The 16646-nt window shown below is 39.0% G+C and overlaps 1 protein-coding gene across 2 annotated transcripts; it reads left to right on the top strand.

The window, feature by feature from the left end:
• Positions 1 to 3406: 3406 nt before the first annotated feature.
• LOC109851894 (facilitated trehalose transporter Tret1-like) lies at positions 3407 to 16563 on the top strand. 2 transcript variants are annotated; one of them, XM_020422459.1, is made up of 3 exons: positions 3407 to 3689; positions 13645 to 13991; positions 14137 to 16563. In XM_020422459.1, exons 1-3 carry the CDS (start codon positions 3622 to 3624, stop codon positions 15423 to 15425), a joined length of 1704 nt encoding a protein of 567 aa, XP_020278048.1. In that variant the 5' UTR covers positions 3407 to 3621; the 3' UTR covers positions 15426 to 16563. The 2 variants fall into 2 exon arrangements, with proteins under 2 accessions (XP_020278048.1, XP_020278057.1); XM_020422468.1 differs by lacking the exon at positions 3407 to 3689 and adding an exon at positions 6293 to 6774.
• The last annotated feature ends 83 nt before the right edge of the window (positions 16564 to 16646 follow it).

Raw genomic sequence — 16646 nt, 5'->3', positions numbered from 1 at the left:
ATATATTTGCGACGATTCTTTAGCTTCGTTTTGCGCGCGGTTATCACATGACGCTAGAGCTCCGTCGATGATACTTATTATCTCAACAACACAAAACCGCGACATCGTTTCGCTTGTGTTTTTAATTAACGTAAATTAACGTCTTTCTTGTAGACATAATTGTTTCGAGTCTCTCGGGAAGAATATTGCGGTTAATAATAGAACGTAAAATTCCGTCCGCGCCGCAGGAACGGACATTGCGAGCCATGAACAATCGCACATACGTACGTATGCATGTGTGCATCTTCTTTGTCAAGTTCGTCCTAATTGAAGGAACGCAAAGTTCATACCCGTCGCCGTCAGATCGAAAGTTCGTTTGTTCGACTTTGTTCGAACAAACACGTGAATCACAAACACGTCGTATGTGGAGGACAATATTTTTTTTTTTTATTTACGTGCAAACGGTCACGACTCTTCTCGTTCTGTTCTACGAACCGTCTCGACTTGATATGTGATTGAAATCGCGCGCGGAATCGATTATTGCGAATTCATCATCGACGGTGCTTTTCCACTCGGCAGAAAACCTGTCAGACGAGTGTTCCCCATTCGTACGTATAATTAACATCGTGTGTCGGCGGATCGATTGCTTCAGTCTCGAGTGACTTTTACTTTTCCGATCGCACCATCTACGACGAGATCCGCTGCTCGCTCTTTGCGCCCACTTTTGTATTTACCAACTTTTCAAAACGTCCGTCGAGAAAATTGATGCGTCGTTATAGAACGAAATCATATGTAGATTTTCCAACGACCTTAACGTACGTTGTCAAGAACGTGTTCCTGAGTAACAATCAAAGATAGCCGTCGATCGTTCTTCGTTAAAAATAGATAAAAAAATGTTTCATTAATGAATCATCAATTCTCGATTCATTGGGTATAATTTACACGTAATATATGATATTTTAGAAGTAATATGTCTTATATTAATACCTCAGCCATTCGGCCAAGAAAGGAACGTAATATAAGTCTTATATATAAATGTTTAATATAGAATAGGTAAAAAATAACTATAAAAATTATACGATAAGCTTGGAAAGTACATGCTTAGGTGGAAGAGCGCACTCAGGGGCAAAACTTTTGGGGGTATGGAAAGCATCAATAGCCAAAAGTATCGCTTGAAAAGCGTATGTCTAAAAATATCATATATTCTGTCTAAAAAATACACAAAAAACGATGGTTCAGTTATGAAAACTTTTTTCGTCCATAACTTTTTAACAGAAGAACGAGCCGACTGCTAAAACCTTTCGATTTTTATACTCACGACGATCACCTTGACAATATATGTCAAGGTCATTGAAATCGACGAGGTCGCCCTTAACATGCAAATTTACCACGTTTTTTTTATTTACGCTCATGTAAAAATTACACAAATTACACGCGCGCTTTGTTATCTATACGAGATGCATCATTTTTGTAAAAAAAAATCTTTTTTATCTGAAGTAACTATTTGCTTTGCTAAAACGCATAGATAGACTTTAAACAATAAATTTAACATTTCTAAATTTGACGAGATAAAAAGATGCGTTTCTATATCTTTTATCGGTGTAGCATCGAAATAGTTTTCACTCGATAAGCAACATATGTAGCAGGCGGTATTTTCCGAAAGATAAATAATACATCGGCGAGGAACTAAGTGCGATCTCTGTCGAGAGATAAACATATCGCGCGGATCGCTGTGAATACTGGTTAAGTAATTGTGCAGCAAGCGACAACCGTAACAAGCTCTTCAATTGATTAATTGCAGCGGGTGTTGCCCAAGGGGCTTCATCTCCGCTTTCTTAGGAATCGACTCTTCTCGAAAGGATCGAGTTGCGCTCTTCACAATTCCAGAAGCAATTTCTCTCGACGCTCTTCGTTTGCACGAGAAGAAGTTTCTATTTGCGAATTAATTGCATTATTTTTTTTTTTTTTTTTTTTTTTTATATATGGTATAACAGATATCGACGAGAGTAAATTATATTTGAAATGTCATATAAACGATAAGTATAACGGTTTCGTGGAAAAAGTGGGGACTGAGTACGAAAACATCTGCAATAAATTCGCTGAATCTCAGTCGCGTGTCTCTNTTTTTTTTTTTTTTTTTTTTTTTGATATATGGTATAACATGTCTCGACGAGAGAAAATTATATTTGAAATGATATATAAACGATAAGTATAACGGTTTCGTGGAAAAAGTGGGGACTGAGTACGAAAACATCTGCAATAAATTCGCTGAATCTCAGTCGCGTGTCTCTCTTCTCAAGAGACGATTTTGCGTCATCATTAGCGTTTAATTGGCAAATGATTCATTGTCTGAGAACCGTTTCACCATTTTGTTTGCGAATAAGATAAACGACTCACAAAGAAAAACATTTAACCCTTCGTGGACCGACATGGATCTTTCACCTGAAAATTTCAAACCCGGTGTCTCTAGTGTTATAAAATTAGTTTTTTTTTAATATTATATTTTTGCTATTCGAAATTTGTTCTTCCGATTGACACAGAAATGTTCAAACTTTCGATTTGAAACAAAATTGAAAAAATATTGATTTTTCGCGGAAATGTTTGATTTTAAAGTCTCGCAGATCCAGTCAATCCAGTAAATAGACTGCTTTGGAACTCAGTTCACGCGAAAGATTAGTTTAAATAGATACATAACTAAAGTAATTTTTAAGTTAATTTAGAGTAATGTTAAGTATAAAATAAAAAGACGTTTCTTATCTGAGGAAATTTTCTCTGAACATTTTTCAAAGCGGACTCTATTTTGTTCGCGCGAAAATTACATAGATGCCACGCAAATCGCTTTGTCGCGATAAGTCGCGTAACGAAATGACACCTCAAAGTGCTCGTTCGGTCGCGTTTGGCAAAGCAAATCGACGCGCGAATTACAACTTGCGTAACGCGTCTTAATCTATTACTGGCGGTCACATGCAGTTTGTAATCGCTCTCACGCCGCTGATAAGACATTCGCGAGCAAGCAAGCGCGCTACGACGCGAACGTCGCGTCGCGCAAATAAATAACAACAAATCACATATCATTCATGCATTCGTCCTCCAATTATAGCGCATCTGTCTAAGGTACAATTATTCCGCGCGCGTGTAATGTAAAGAATAAGAGACACGAGAGCGCGCATGATTCAAAAACAAAATAAAAAGTCCCGACTTGATTTATCACCTCTGTGTCTTTAAATATCAGAGAACATTCGAAACAGAAGACGAAACACGTTCTCTTAAATTCTCTTAAATTTGAAAATTGAGATAAATTTCTTTAAGTCGCTCGAATCCATGTGCGCGGATTGAAAATTTTTCTTCATTTTTTTTAAAGATTAAAACTCAAGATAAGTACGATATGACGTATCGGAACCGCATTGAATGATAATCGCGACTTTGTCACGCGCAACACACGGGTTTCCGCCTCGTGCGCGCGGCAAAAGGAGTGCAACGAACGTCAAAGTGAAAATAAGCGAAATTAAAGAAAAACAAGACACGGAGAAGAGGCACATGACTGTTGATAGCGGGTTAACTCGTGACCATACGTCCGATAAGCCGAGAACAATTTAATCGGACAGTACAACCGGCCACATACGTGTCCAGTCCTTCGCCGTCATGTTCAGGAATTACGAGACGTTCAGCAGCAGCAGCAGCAGCAGCGAGCTGGGCTCATCGCTGCCAATGTGAGTAATCAGAATTTAACAACACGCTCTGCTTTTTACGTTTCTCTTCTTCTCAACGTCTCTCGTCTCGATATCGCGGTCGGTCCGAGACGAAAATAGCGCGCGCACGCGCTGAAACTCGCGACTTGCGATCTCACAATCCGGATAAGATAAGAACGACTGTACTTTAGCGATAAATAACAAACGTTGTTCCGCTACCTGATCCCCTCAATTGGCGAGCGGTCACGGAGTGACAGATTTATTTCGATTTTCCGAGCAATCCGAGCTGAGCTTTGCGATTCGGCTTTGAACTATAGACCTTTGCACACGTATACACATACATTATGTATATAAAGTTTCTTTTGTTCACATAACTCATGTTTTCAACATGACTTCGTGGTTATAGAAAACTTCAGATTAAAGTAGGTGTAGTTCATTTTTTTGTTACAAAATTGATCAAATTTTCTTACTTTGAACTCGAAAGATTCCAAAACAAAACAAACAAAAAGATTGAAACGGTCTTCGAAAAATATGGATCTGTCTAAACGCGATAAAGTGCGTAAAAAATGCATTTTTGCATTCTTAGAAAAAAAAAAAAATCATCTCGGGTCATTTGGCTAATCGTAGCACATGTCACGTACGGTCGCACATGTCACATACGATGCGATTACGGTATATTTACGAGAATCCGCGTGACCGATTTTATGTTTTCTTTCTTTTTTGCCTAAAGGGGTTTTTGCCCGAGGAGGTTATCGCATCTCGCGTCTGTTAGATAAATTTCATTTACCACGCGCGAATTCGTCACGCTCGAATTTGCGATAATAACCGCAATAATGCGTCAATACTGATAATGCCGGGGACAGGAAACGGCGAACCCGAATACAACCGTCCGTTTAATCTTTACCTTTGATTTTTCGATTGACGCATTGATTTATAATAAATTTTCGAATCTCTCTCTCTCTCTCTCGTTTGAGATTGGCGCTCGTCGATAAAAATCAAAATACATGAGTTCACAGTTGCGTAAGATAAATATTAATTAATTATTTCACATTTAATTGGTTGATCTTTCTTCAAGTTGTTGCTACACTTTTTCATAAATAAATCTTTATTTAAACTTTAAGATTAAAAATTTATATTTCTCTCTCTCTCTCTCTCTCTTCTTTTCTTTTTCTATCGCAAATAACTGCAAAATCAATGTGCCAATGTTATATTATAAGTAAATATTAGATCATCTCGACATTTCATCTCGACGAGATTGCTTGGCAATTATGATTATTTACAATTTGATCTCATCGCATTCTCTTCTATAATTGCCGACGAGCTTGTTTTTTTTTATCGCATTCAGATTAGCACGTTTTTCCTTTTACGTCGGAGTGTATAAATTTAAATTTTCATATGCGTCTCAATTTGTTTCAAAATGAAAAACAATCTGTTTCGAAACGTTGTTGTGGATGCTATTTCTGATCCTCAACGCGAGACAAAAACGCGTGATAATGAGATTTCGATTTGTAGCAAAAAAGAAATCTAGTACATATGACAGATATTTTTTTCTTACATTTTGACGTCACATCGCGTAACCTTTGCTACTTCGAGCAATGTGATGTGTAACGAGACGCGAGGCTGCTTTGGAGGTTGAATTTATCACACTTTTACGTAAATAATGCTTGCGATTCACGAACAACAAACGTGACAATTTCACGTCTGTGCATTGCCGCGAGATACCGATACTATTTTTCTCAGATAACGAGCGCGTTCGTGACCGTGACTCTTATCGATGTCCGAACTAGATTAAACTTAATCACTTTCCTTCGAATTTCTGAAAATGTATAAAGGAATTTCGATGACTTAGCGCATTAAAATCTTGTTGCATTACAATTATTTTAAATTACTGCCACGTATCAGAAAATAGCTGTGTTATCGCATTGTGAATCACGTGTTCTTTCCTAGTTTATCGCTTTTGAACGTTACATGAGGTGGAAAATAACATCTTTAAACAACTTTCGTCATATATAGTATTACAGTTTGGAAATTGTTTTCGGAGATATATATCAATGATATTATTATGAAACAATGTAAACTTTTTGAGAGAAAATACCTAAAATACCTAAAATATCTCTAAAATAACTAAAACAATATCTAAAATAACTAAAGAATGTAAAGAGAGTCAATACGAGTAAAATCACACAGAAAAATTTTTTTATGTAACAATTTTCAATGTAATGAAATATTAATTGATAAATTTGTCAGAAATAACTTATATTAACGAAACAGTTTAATAAAGTAATACAAAATATGTAACTTGACAGAATCAAAGCTAATTAAGAATTAATGATATTTATCGAAGATATGCAATAGTTATCAAGAAAGATGAAAAGAGACTGAAAAGAAAATCGATCGACTTTATTCTTTCAGATCGCACATATTATCCGCCATTGTCCCAGTTGTCCCACCATCACTTTCATTCCCCAGGGATTCGATCTATTGTCCATTAGACAAAGTCGCGCGCTCCCTCCCAGAAAAACATATGTCTTTCCCCTTCCGTTTTTTTCCTCTCCCCTCCTCTCGTACTCTGAACCGCATATATAAGCTTTGGCGCGCTGCAGGCAGCAGTACATTCGCTTTGAGCGGTTTGAATTGAAGTTTCTTCTAGTGCCAGATACTCAACTTCGTCCTCAACCCACGCGACCGATCCGCTCTGGAAGGAAAAACAGAAAATCGACGGATTATTTCCGAAAAGTTCCTCGTTCTCTTTTTAATTATCGGAAAAACGGCGGCGTCCGCGCAGATGAATCGTTCGTCGAAAAAGACTCCCGTAGGTTTTTACGAAATCGGACGTACTATTGGCTATCCGGTCAATCTTTGAGAGTAAAAGTTTTTTTTTTTGGAAGATTTTTCGTGTTTCACGTTTTAAAATCGTACAAAATTCGAAGCGATTGATTTTCTCGAGGAAACACGAAGAAATCAACGGTGATGAGCCGCAGATACCTCGGTAACACTTTGTGATCAGCGGACTGTGATATATCTGTATATTATCATAACGCATACGTATTATTATTATTGTATAACTCGAAGAAGGTCAAACTGTAACGACAAGCACCATGGCAGAGTAAGTAGATACGTACAACATTTGTATTCCATTATTGTATATAAATATTTCGCGCTTTTCATAAATACTTTTTCGACTTTTTACTGTTTTCTTTTGTCATCCGGTAAATTATTTCGTTCGCAAAGTGCGTGATACTATTGCAAAAAGCTGGTACTGTTATAATTTATTTCTCTCGAGTCTCTCGAGCGCGCATGTGTTGCGCGCGATACCGGTGACAATTGCCACGTTATTTCAGAGCCGACGACACGCGCGCTACGCGCTACGACGACGCGTGCGGCGCTATCGAGACGCGCTTCTTTTCTATATGAAAAATCGCGGCGATAATGGCGAAAGCGCGCCGCGCGCGTTTACACGGTAAACCGCAAGCATCCCAGAACGAAAAGCGGAAACGTAGTCTTCGATAACGCGTCCCATTTCGTTTAGATCCATATCTGGGCTAGCTAACTTCGAAATTGGGGACTAACAACGTTGTTAGAGACGTTATTAGTTGGCCTTGCAGAGATAATTTTTTATTTCAATTAATATAACGAACGAGAATCTCTTTGCTGAAAAAAAATTCTTTTTCACTTAATCGATACATTCTTTGCATATTAAAACGACAGAGTGTAATTACGTTAGACTCTGACTATTGTATTTTTTCTGGTTAATTGTTCCGACTGTGAACGCGGATGAAAGACACACACCGGGACAAAGTCGAGAGTTAGACGTCGTCTTATAATACCGCCACGCGAATACTTACTTACATACGCATGAGCAACAAGTGATCCCGCGTCTCGCGAGCTCCTCTGTTTACGACACCTGCAAACTCCGAATACAATACACACAAGCGACAATTAGAATTACAACTTTTACCTCGCTTCGACGAAAACAAAAAGATACATCTCTGTCGAGGTAAAAAACAAAAAACTCTTAAACAATAAACTCTGCGTGATTGATGAAATCTTCTGGCTAAATTGATCGTGACACAAGCGATGACTCTTTGAAAGTTATCGGTCGTAAACAAAGATCGATATATGAGTGCGATTGCGTCTGAAAATTCAACTGGATAACACGTGCAAAACATACTTGAGACTACGGCGAGAGAAATGAGTCGAAATAGATGTAAAACTTCGCGTTCGAAATCGCAAAGCGCGCTGGGATTCCAGATAACAGACGTGGTCTCTTGTTTTTTTTTTTTTTTTAATATACATGCCGAGTGTTATCAAAGTTTCTGCGAAGTAGAACCCGAATTATAATGAGATAAAAAAAACGTGTCATCGCGCGCGTCGCTGTCGTCGCGTAGCGTTTTACGCAACGCAAATTTTTATAATTCAACACTCTTATTTATGTTTAACACTTTGTCTGCATAACCAAGGTCCGAGAGACCTTTTTTTCTTATCGTTGTGGGCTTTAAAAAAATCTTCAAAAATTCTGAGATATACTTTAAGATCTCCACTTTAACGTAGAAGCGACACTTAAGCGAAATATCAAAATCCTTTTCCAGGAAAAATAAACATTCGTAAGGTATAAGTGCGGAAAAAAATTGGGCTTTTCTCTGAGGACTAAAATTGCGCAGACGGAGGGAGTTAACACTCTTGCGATTTTATCGACGTGAAAAAGTCGGGGAAGAGAAAAATGTCGGCTCGTTGCGCCGTTTGACAAATTCGCACGTGGCGCAATGAAGTAACAATATCGTCGATAGTGCGATAACACAAAACTGACGTCTAAATATGTACGCACGACATACCGATGCAATTAGTTGTCGATGCAATGTCGATTTTAATTAATGAACGATCAGCTGGCGAATGTCTCTTAATTACAATGTCTCTTAAATTACAATACTGTCGTCTGCGGTACTTCGGTTTTAATATTCATACGTTCAGTAGGCGCCGTTTATAATTGACGGCGTCTACAATGACGCGATCTCAACGCATACATTTCTTCATTATTCGGCAACTTACACCGCGTCACTCTATAATTGACACATTGAGAAAAAGAGACATCAAATCGATAAATCGAGATAAATTTAAATTGGAAATCCGAACTCGAAAAGTTATCGTATACAAATTTATTTATTCGATCTTCGTCTCGCACAGAACAAAACCTTCATTATAGACATCTGTTATCTAGATGTCGTATGTGGAACGGTTGACGTCTAACGGACATCTAATGGAGTTTTTGTTCGATATGTCGTATCACACAAAGAAGACGGTCAAATGAACATTTGTACGAGTCGATTTTAGGGCTAACGTGAAATTATCGCGCAAAGTTTTCGCTCATTCGCGACACGTCGAAATACTCTCACCTCGGTATTTTATTTTTATCGCTATTGCTTGCAAATCGCGTATATAATTAATTGCAGTATAAATCGCGATGAGATTGCAGCGAGCAAGAAAAGTCGGTTCTCGCGATCGACCTTGCGATTTGTTACCAACGGGAACTCGAGAATAATATTAACGAGACGAAACGAAGCGGAAAGATTCGCGCGAATTGCGAATAACGACGACGCCTTTGTGTATTTCGAGAGAGTTTCCACTTGGAAATGTCGAGCTGTGCGATAATACAGACCTCTCGTGAGAAACGACACGTGTGTGTGTGTGTCATCCTCCCCCTGAGCGAGGACTTCATGAACGTAAATTCGTAATGATATGATATTAAACGATAAAACAATAAGATCCGTTTTAGAGCGTCGCACGCAGATGCGTGACTCTGCGACTCACGCTCGTGAAAATTCAGGAAAAAAATTGCACGTTATATCGCGCGAATTGAGAACAACTTTTTCAAAATCAATCAGAAATTGAAAAAAAAAAAAATAAATAAATTAGCTGAGGATAAGAGAGAAACGTCATCCGGAGAATCAACGATTGCCGGCTTGTTGGTTTTCACGAGCGTCGAGCGACTCGCGAATTTCATTTCGCGGTCCGGAATTATCTCGATGACGCGATCTCGTCATGGACTTTACCATTGAATTTCAAGTTAGCGCGCGCGAACAAAGACACGATCGCTGAAGAAAGTGTTCGCAGTTTTTTTTCGGAGCACTCGCTTGAGTATCACGCGTCGCGAAGAAAAACTATTTACTCGTTCTCACTGCGTGCATAATGTAAATTCGCGATTGCGCGTGTGTCTTTGACGCTCGAACGAAGAGAATCGCGCGTGATCATCAATTGATCCATGCGTGATCATCAATTGATCCATGTTCGTGATGCGACGCGCGAATACCATACACGCGTTATTCTTGCAATACGCGTTACAACAGTTGTTGTTACAACTCTCGAGACGATTTACAACCGTCGTTGTGTTTACATCATCTTCTCGCTCGCTATTTACCTTCGTCGGGACATGATGTAATTCGACTATTAATATCAGGGTCGCATTCGTTTGTTCGGGACGCGCGATGTCCACACACAACAGATGCTGCAGTCACAGATGCAGCGTATCTCTCGTATATGTATGCGATATGCATTACACTTGAACCTTCGCGCGCAGATTTCGCGCGAGGGCACGAAAATATCGCGCGATTCCGTCATGTGGTGCCAGAGGATTCGCGCGAATCCGAGCTTGGCAACGATTTGCGAATTATGCCAACTTCTGAAGAGAATGAAAAGAGGAGTCAGCTGATCGAGCCTGACTTATGTCAGACAATAATAATTTGTTTCTTCCTTTGTTTCACAAAAACCTGAGATAATATGATTTTTTGTTAAATTCGTTTTTCTCTGCGAAGCAGGAAATGTAAAACTAATAAAATCCCTCTTTTTTTTTCTTTCAACTATACATTTCACGAATTATCCGCATCAACGCTTGGTGCGATAAGTACAATCGCTCTGCATGGCGTTTCCTCGATTGTTGCAACGTCAAAACTACTGCCAAGAGGAACAGAGTCGGATCATCAGGCGCATGCAGCATCTGTTCCAAATATTCTATATATAAAACACACACGACGCGCGGCGCAGTTTTTTTTTCAATCGTCTCTTAATTGAATTATTGACGTTTTTAAATTGTTGATTCGATCATATTGTTTTTCAACGACTGAATAATTTTACATCGCAAAACGTCGCGATTATTCACACTGTTTATGTGCGAAAAATCAAGGACGTGACTGTTCATCCGACAACTCGCTCCGGAAATAGATTTTATCGGTTTTGGTTTTTGACACGAAGCGCACGACCGTCACGAGAAAATTTCCAAGACGCTTCGAGGCGGATATGCGGGTGAAGGTTATCCGCGACGGTTGTGTCGTTTTGTTTCGCGCATTGTAAATGCAATGTATGAATGTGCGTTTAAACGCTCCGCGGAAAATTCCGCCACGCTCCGATGGGGTGGCCAGACGTTGTCGCGGTTCGACGATGGAAAATTCTTTGAGAGATATCGTCGTATTCTAATTTGGTTGCGAAGCGTACGAGAGTGAGAGAGCCCCTCAAAGTGTCTCGCGGCCTTGCAAAGTCAAGGTGCATGCATACAAAGAAAAATGCATATAACGTGTCTTTCAAGCACACGCTGAATCATTCGGTAACCACTTTGTCTGTCACGTGCGGCGACGATGATACGTTCTTTTATCGAGACAAGCATCAGGTTTGGCGTGACACTTGGAAAATTTATTTATAAATCCTAATTGTCACTTTCTGTATGCAGCAGTTAAGATAAAAAAAGACGTTTTTAAATTGTCTCGCGTAAGTGTTCTTTCATTCTCAGTTTCTTTTGTTTTCTTTTCTCAAGGATTTCCGTATATTTTCGTAAAATGCACATTTTTGTGTGTGTGCGCGCGCACCGGCAAAAGAAACATTGATATAATTAGACAGAAAAAAATTAACAGGATAAATGATATCGGATTTCAAAACGATGTCAATGGACGTTGTGAAAAACGCGACGGAATTAATGACGAGTGCCGCACAGCTGTGCGAAAGTAACAAACAACGCTGCGTGCTCGGCAAATCGCGTATGCAAATTTCGCTTTCGTCGCTTGGACTTGCGAGAATCGGTGCCGCGTGTCGAGATAATACAACTACACATTTTATTTACGTTACCGAAAACTATCGAAACTCAAGTCAAAAATAATAATTTTTTACAATAAAAACATTTATTGTTGCGCATCGGCGTACTGTTAGTTTCTTGACTATTTACCTTGTTTAATTTACAATAATTTAATCAATACATTATTTTTAACGTATCGATTGCACGCATACTTAACAAATGTCGCAAAACGAGATTGATAAATTCTTTGTAAGCAACATGTAATGTACTTTCGATCTTCGTGGAATCGGCAATACTTATTGATACAGGTGCGAGTAGAAAAGCGCGAAGGAAAAATTGCAGAGGTCAAGAAGAATGATGTCGTTAAGTTTTTTCCACATCTAGTGTTAGCCATTTTCTCGTATGTCGCAATTAAACAACATCGAGAAAACGGCCAACTTCTTCTCGACGAAATCTCTCTTCTGACAAGTAACAAGTTGTAAAACGCCGATAAAAAAAAAAAAACGATATTGCTAACAGTGCACTTCGGTTCTGATAAGAAGATAAACAAAAGCGACAAAGATATCTCCATTGCAAAGTTTGCACACGATCTTCAAGTTACACACCCGTGTCAATTTATGTAATTAAAGCTCTTTAGCTTGTGTGTTAGAGCGTAATTATTACTTATTAAGGAACTTACTTGTATATACAAATAGCAAAAATTTTTGTCGACACTTACTCGCATCTGGCAAAATTCGGCGAGAAGTAACAATCGTCTTTGCGTTATTGCGTTAGTGCTCATAAACAACGAGAATCGGACGTTTTGAGTTTTCTTAATTTCGAAAAGTTATGGCACTCGATGATCATGTCATCACGAAGCGACGACAAGTTTGCAAACATGTGGAAAACCTCATCGTCGATCTTTTCTGTCTCGCGAAGATTTCGCAATTCTTGCAAATCAATTTCTTTCAACAGTGGCGTTATTGTGCGACGTACGGTACCGACGTACGGTAGCGCATCTCAAACGCGCGTGTTGCACGTTGAAATGCTTCGGAATAAACACATTCTTCATTTCTTGTATAGCAACAGATAAAATATATACATACTTGTAAAATTTGTTTTTTACATCGCGACTAATACGGCAATTGAGCCGTTAAGCATTTAGGTCGGTTTTAATTTTAGTCTCGTCAAATCGGAGCCAAACCCCTGCATTGGCGATGTGACACGATAAAACTTATGCGAGCGCGCATGTGTTTAGACACGCGCCCCAATAATCGTCATCTGACTGACGAATTGATCTCTTGTTTTTTTTTTGTTTTTGTTTTCTCGAGAATTTCAATATGGAAAGTTTCCCGTATATCTCGCAGCGTTCTCAACATCTGCCGTTTTATCTGTGTGTGACGAACAAAAATAATTGTTATCTTTTTACTGCGAACCAATGATAAATAGAATGAGTGTTTGTGTCTCTGCTTCTGCAACGTTCGTGCTCGTTTGAAAAAAAGTTTGATTGCGCTCGAGCTTTGCGTACTCTTTGAATAATCATAACGAATGATAAGCAACAAAAGTGACGCTTATTAGATATGCAAGACGATTTTTTATCATTTCACGTATATATAATTAATGCGCATAGATAAGCATATAAATGTGTCCATAAAGAAATATTTACATATATATATTTGCGTAAGTCCGATATTGCGATGTACGGAGATAAGTAAAATGTTTCTGCGAGAAGAAAAATGAATTTAAAATTATTTATAAAAAAAAAAGCAACAAATGTACATTTTATAAGAGAAGAATTTTTCTTCGTTACAAATAAATGCAATTGTTATAGTTTCACGTGCGCGCGTCGTTCGCCGTTCTCGCAAACAATATCACGACCGCAGTTTTATCGTTTGTTTTTTTGCTGCAAGTTGTCACACATTGTGCTTGTTTTTTCCGTTGCAGAAAGAATCACGACGCAACAGATCCGGAGAAGACCTCTCTGATGGACTCGACGATCCCGTCGTTGCTCCCGAAGATCCCGTCGAGCAAGTTGCTCGATGACGAAAAAACGAATTTGACGGTTAACGGTGATGCCGCGAATGGGATCTCAACGAACAACAACGATCCCGAAGGCGGCAACGCGATCAAAGGCAGCGCCGTCAGACAGGTTCTGGCCGCGGTGGTGGCTCAACTTGGCACCATCAACACCGGCATGGCATTCGGTTTTTCCGCCATAGCTTTACCGCAACTCCAGGAACCGGACAGTATCATCCCCATTGTGCAGGGATCGACGGAAGAATCTTGGATTGGTATGCGAGAGAATTATGCAATCTGAGGTCAACTAGATCTCCGAATCGAACTGTTATGTTCGCGCGTGACTAAATAAAAAAAAAAAAATTATAATTAATAAACAGAAAATATATTGTATATCGATGATCTTTTTTTCTCTTGCAGCTAGCATGTCTTCCATCGGCACGCCAATCGGTTGCCTGATGTCCGGCTATATGATGGATAGATTTGGCAGAAAACGCTCGCTCATCATCACAGAAATTCCGGCGCTGCTCGGCTGGCTGCTCATCACGTTCGCGACCGACATACGCATGATCTACGCCGGTCGCTTCTTCGTCGGTCTGGGATCGGGCATGGTGGGCGCGCCCTCGCGCGTTTACACCAGCGAGGTGACGCAGCCGCATCTACGAGGGATGCTGATCGCGCTTGCGAGCGTCGGAGTGAGCACCGGAGTGCTGATCGAATACTTGCTCGGCAGCATGCTCGCGTGGAACGTGTGCGCGGCGATCAGCGGTATTTTGCCGTTCACCGCGCTGCTTCTGATGTTCTTCTTCCCGGAAACACCGTCCTACCTCATATCACGCAGCAAGCCTGAACAGGCGAAACAGGCGCTGCGAAAGTTTCGCGGCAGTACTTACAACGTGAATCAGGAGATGGAAAAGTTGATGGAGTTCTCGAATAAGAACAACATCAAACGGCTCACCGGTTTCCGGGAAATCACGAGCGCGTTGCTGAAACCTAACGCGCTCAAGCCGTTCACCTTGCTGTCTCTTTACTTCCTCATATATCAGTGGTCCGGGACTAACGTTATCACGTTCTACGCGGTCGAGATCTTTCAAGATTCAGGAGCGAGCATGAACAAATATCTGGCGGCGGTTATACTCGGAATAGTGAGGCTAGCCTGCACTATCCTAGCCTGCGTTTTGTGCAGGAGATACGGTCGACGACCGCTCACAATGGTGTCTTCTATCGGCTGTGGATTCTCCATGATAGGCCTAGGCGGTTACATGTGGCTGAAGGAATACTGGATGAACAACAATATACCGTTTATCGCCACGTGGTTCCCGGTCGTGTGTATATTCTCTTACACCATCGCGTGTACTCTTGGCTTCTTAGTAATACCGTGGGTAATGATCGGCGAGGTTTATCCCGTACAAGTGCGCGGTATTATCGGCGGTATCACCACCATGTGCGCGCACGCGTTCATCTTCGTGGTGGTCAAGACCTATCCGCTTCTGGTCAGCGTGTTTACTCATCATGGTACTTTCATTCTCTACGGTTGCATATCCTTGTTTGGTACGATATACTTCTACACTTGCCTACCGGAGACCAAAAATAAGACACTGCAAGAAATCGAAGATTACTTCTCCGGGAGGAGCGACAATCTGATACCTAACAGAATAAACAATAAGCCAAAGGTTTTAGAAGTTAAGAAAGGCCAGATATTACCGTGACAAAATTCGTGTTTTATTTTTCTTTTATTTTAATATCACGCGACTTTTGCATTACTTACGCGCTTGTATATAACAGTCTAATTTTAGTTCACAGAAAGCATTTGTTTCAAGTACATATACAGTGATTTAAGACGTTGAAGAATGTATGAATTAAGAATGTTGTTCATTTTGTACGAATCTATAATATAGGGCAAAGTACTCAAGAAAAACTCTTTGACGTTTTTGTGACAAATATATCGACTTTGACACAAGATAAATAATAGATATTTGCAGACACACATATAATAACAAAACAGATGTGCAAACCTGATGACAGGATATAAAAATATCTATTCGATGACAAAATATAAAAATAATCACACATTATTGTTGTAACACACATTATGTTGTCGAATTAATTATCAAGGAAAAAATCTTGTTAGTTTATCGCAGCGTCAGATTTGTTTGTTTTTATAAAGTATGAAAGTTTATTTATATAATATTAATTTCGTTTTTTTATAATATTAATTTCGGTTTTTTTTAGTAACATATTGCCTTTACGCATGATCGTGAATCAAATATCGTGTTTGAAAACTGACTAAAAATGTATTTTAATCTTCGAATTTTTTAATCGACGCAAAATCGATCGATGACGCCTTGATAATTTAATATCGTATGCACGAATGTGTGAAAAACTGATGCTATTTATTGTATTATAGTATTCAATTTGAATGTATGCGTGCGAGAGTAGCGTGTAATAATAGAATGATGATGAGAAGAATGTTATACAAAAAATGATAAATGTATTATATATATATGTATACATATATCAGTAGACTTTAAGGTTTTAAACTCGGAACGGAATTGTGTTGCGACACTAGTATTTAATGAAACTCAGAATTCTCAAAGTTATTGTAAAGTTCAGATACAGTTCGTTAACCTTCGTCATGAGCGATCAAGAACCACACAACTATTTCATGTTAATGAAACGAACGTGCAAAATACAAAAATCTGATTAATTATCTTACAAATGTCTTAAAATGTGAATATTGTACATAAAGAACTTTACGAACATATAACGAACGAATGATTGTATATATGCGAGCAACTTATTTTTTATAAAAGAAAGTAAAAAAAGTAAAATTTAGTGCTCGTTTAATTCTGTGTCTTTGTTTTTTCTTTGTCACGTATTTATATTTTATAATCTTTTGTACTTCTCAAAAAACAGAGTAATTCTCACTC

The sequence above is a fragment of the Pseudomyrmex gracilis genome, unplaced genomic scaffold (assembly GCF_002006095.1).
Source record: "Pseudomyrmex gracilis isolate BER0280 unplaced genomic scaffold, ASM200609v1 scaffold_1, whole genome shotgun sequence".
Taxonomy (NCBI): domain Eukaryota; kingdom Metazoa; phylum Arthropoda; class Insecta; order Hymenoptera; family Formicidae; genus Pseudomyrmex; species Pseudomyrmex gracilis.
The sequence above is the reverse complement of the archived record's forward strand: the minus strand, read 5'-3'. Positions and strand labels throughout refer to the sequence as shown.

Excerpts from the sequence above, each read along its gene's own strand:
- LOC109851894 (XM_020422459.1), top strand. The coding sequence starts at position 3,622 with ATGTTCAGGAATTACGAGACGTTCAGCAGCAGCAGCAGCAGCAGCGAG. Across the intron at positions 3,690-13,644 it reads CTGGGCTCATCGCTGCCAAT|AAAGAATCACGACGCAACAG; the intron begins GTGAGTAATCAG and ends TTTCCGTTGCAG. Across the intron at positions 13,992-14,136 it reads GACGGAAGAATCTTGGATTG|CTAGCATGTCTTCCATCGGC; the intron begins GTATGCGAGAGA and ends TTTCTCTTGCAG.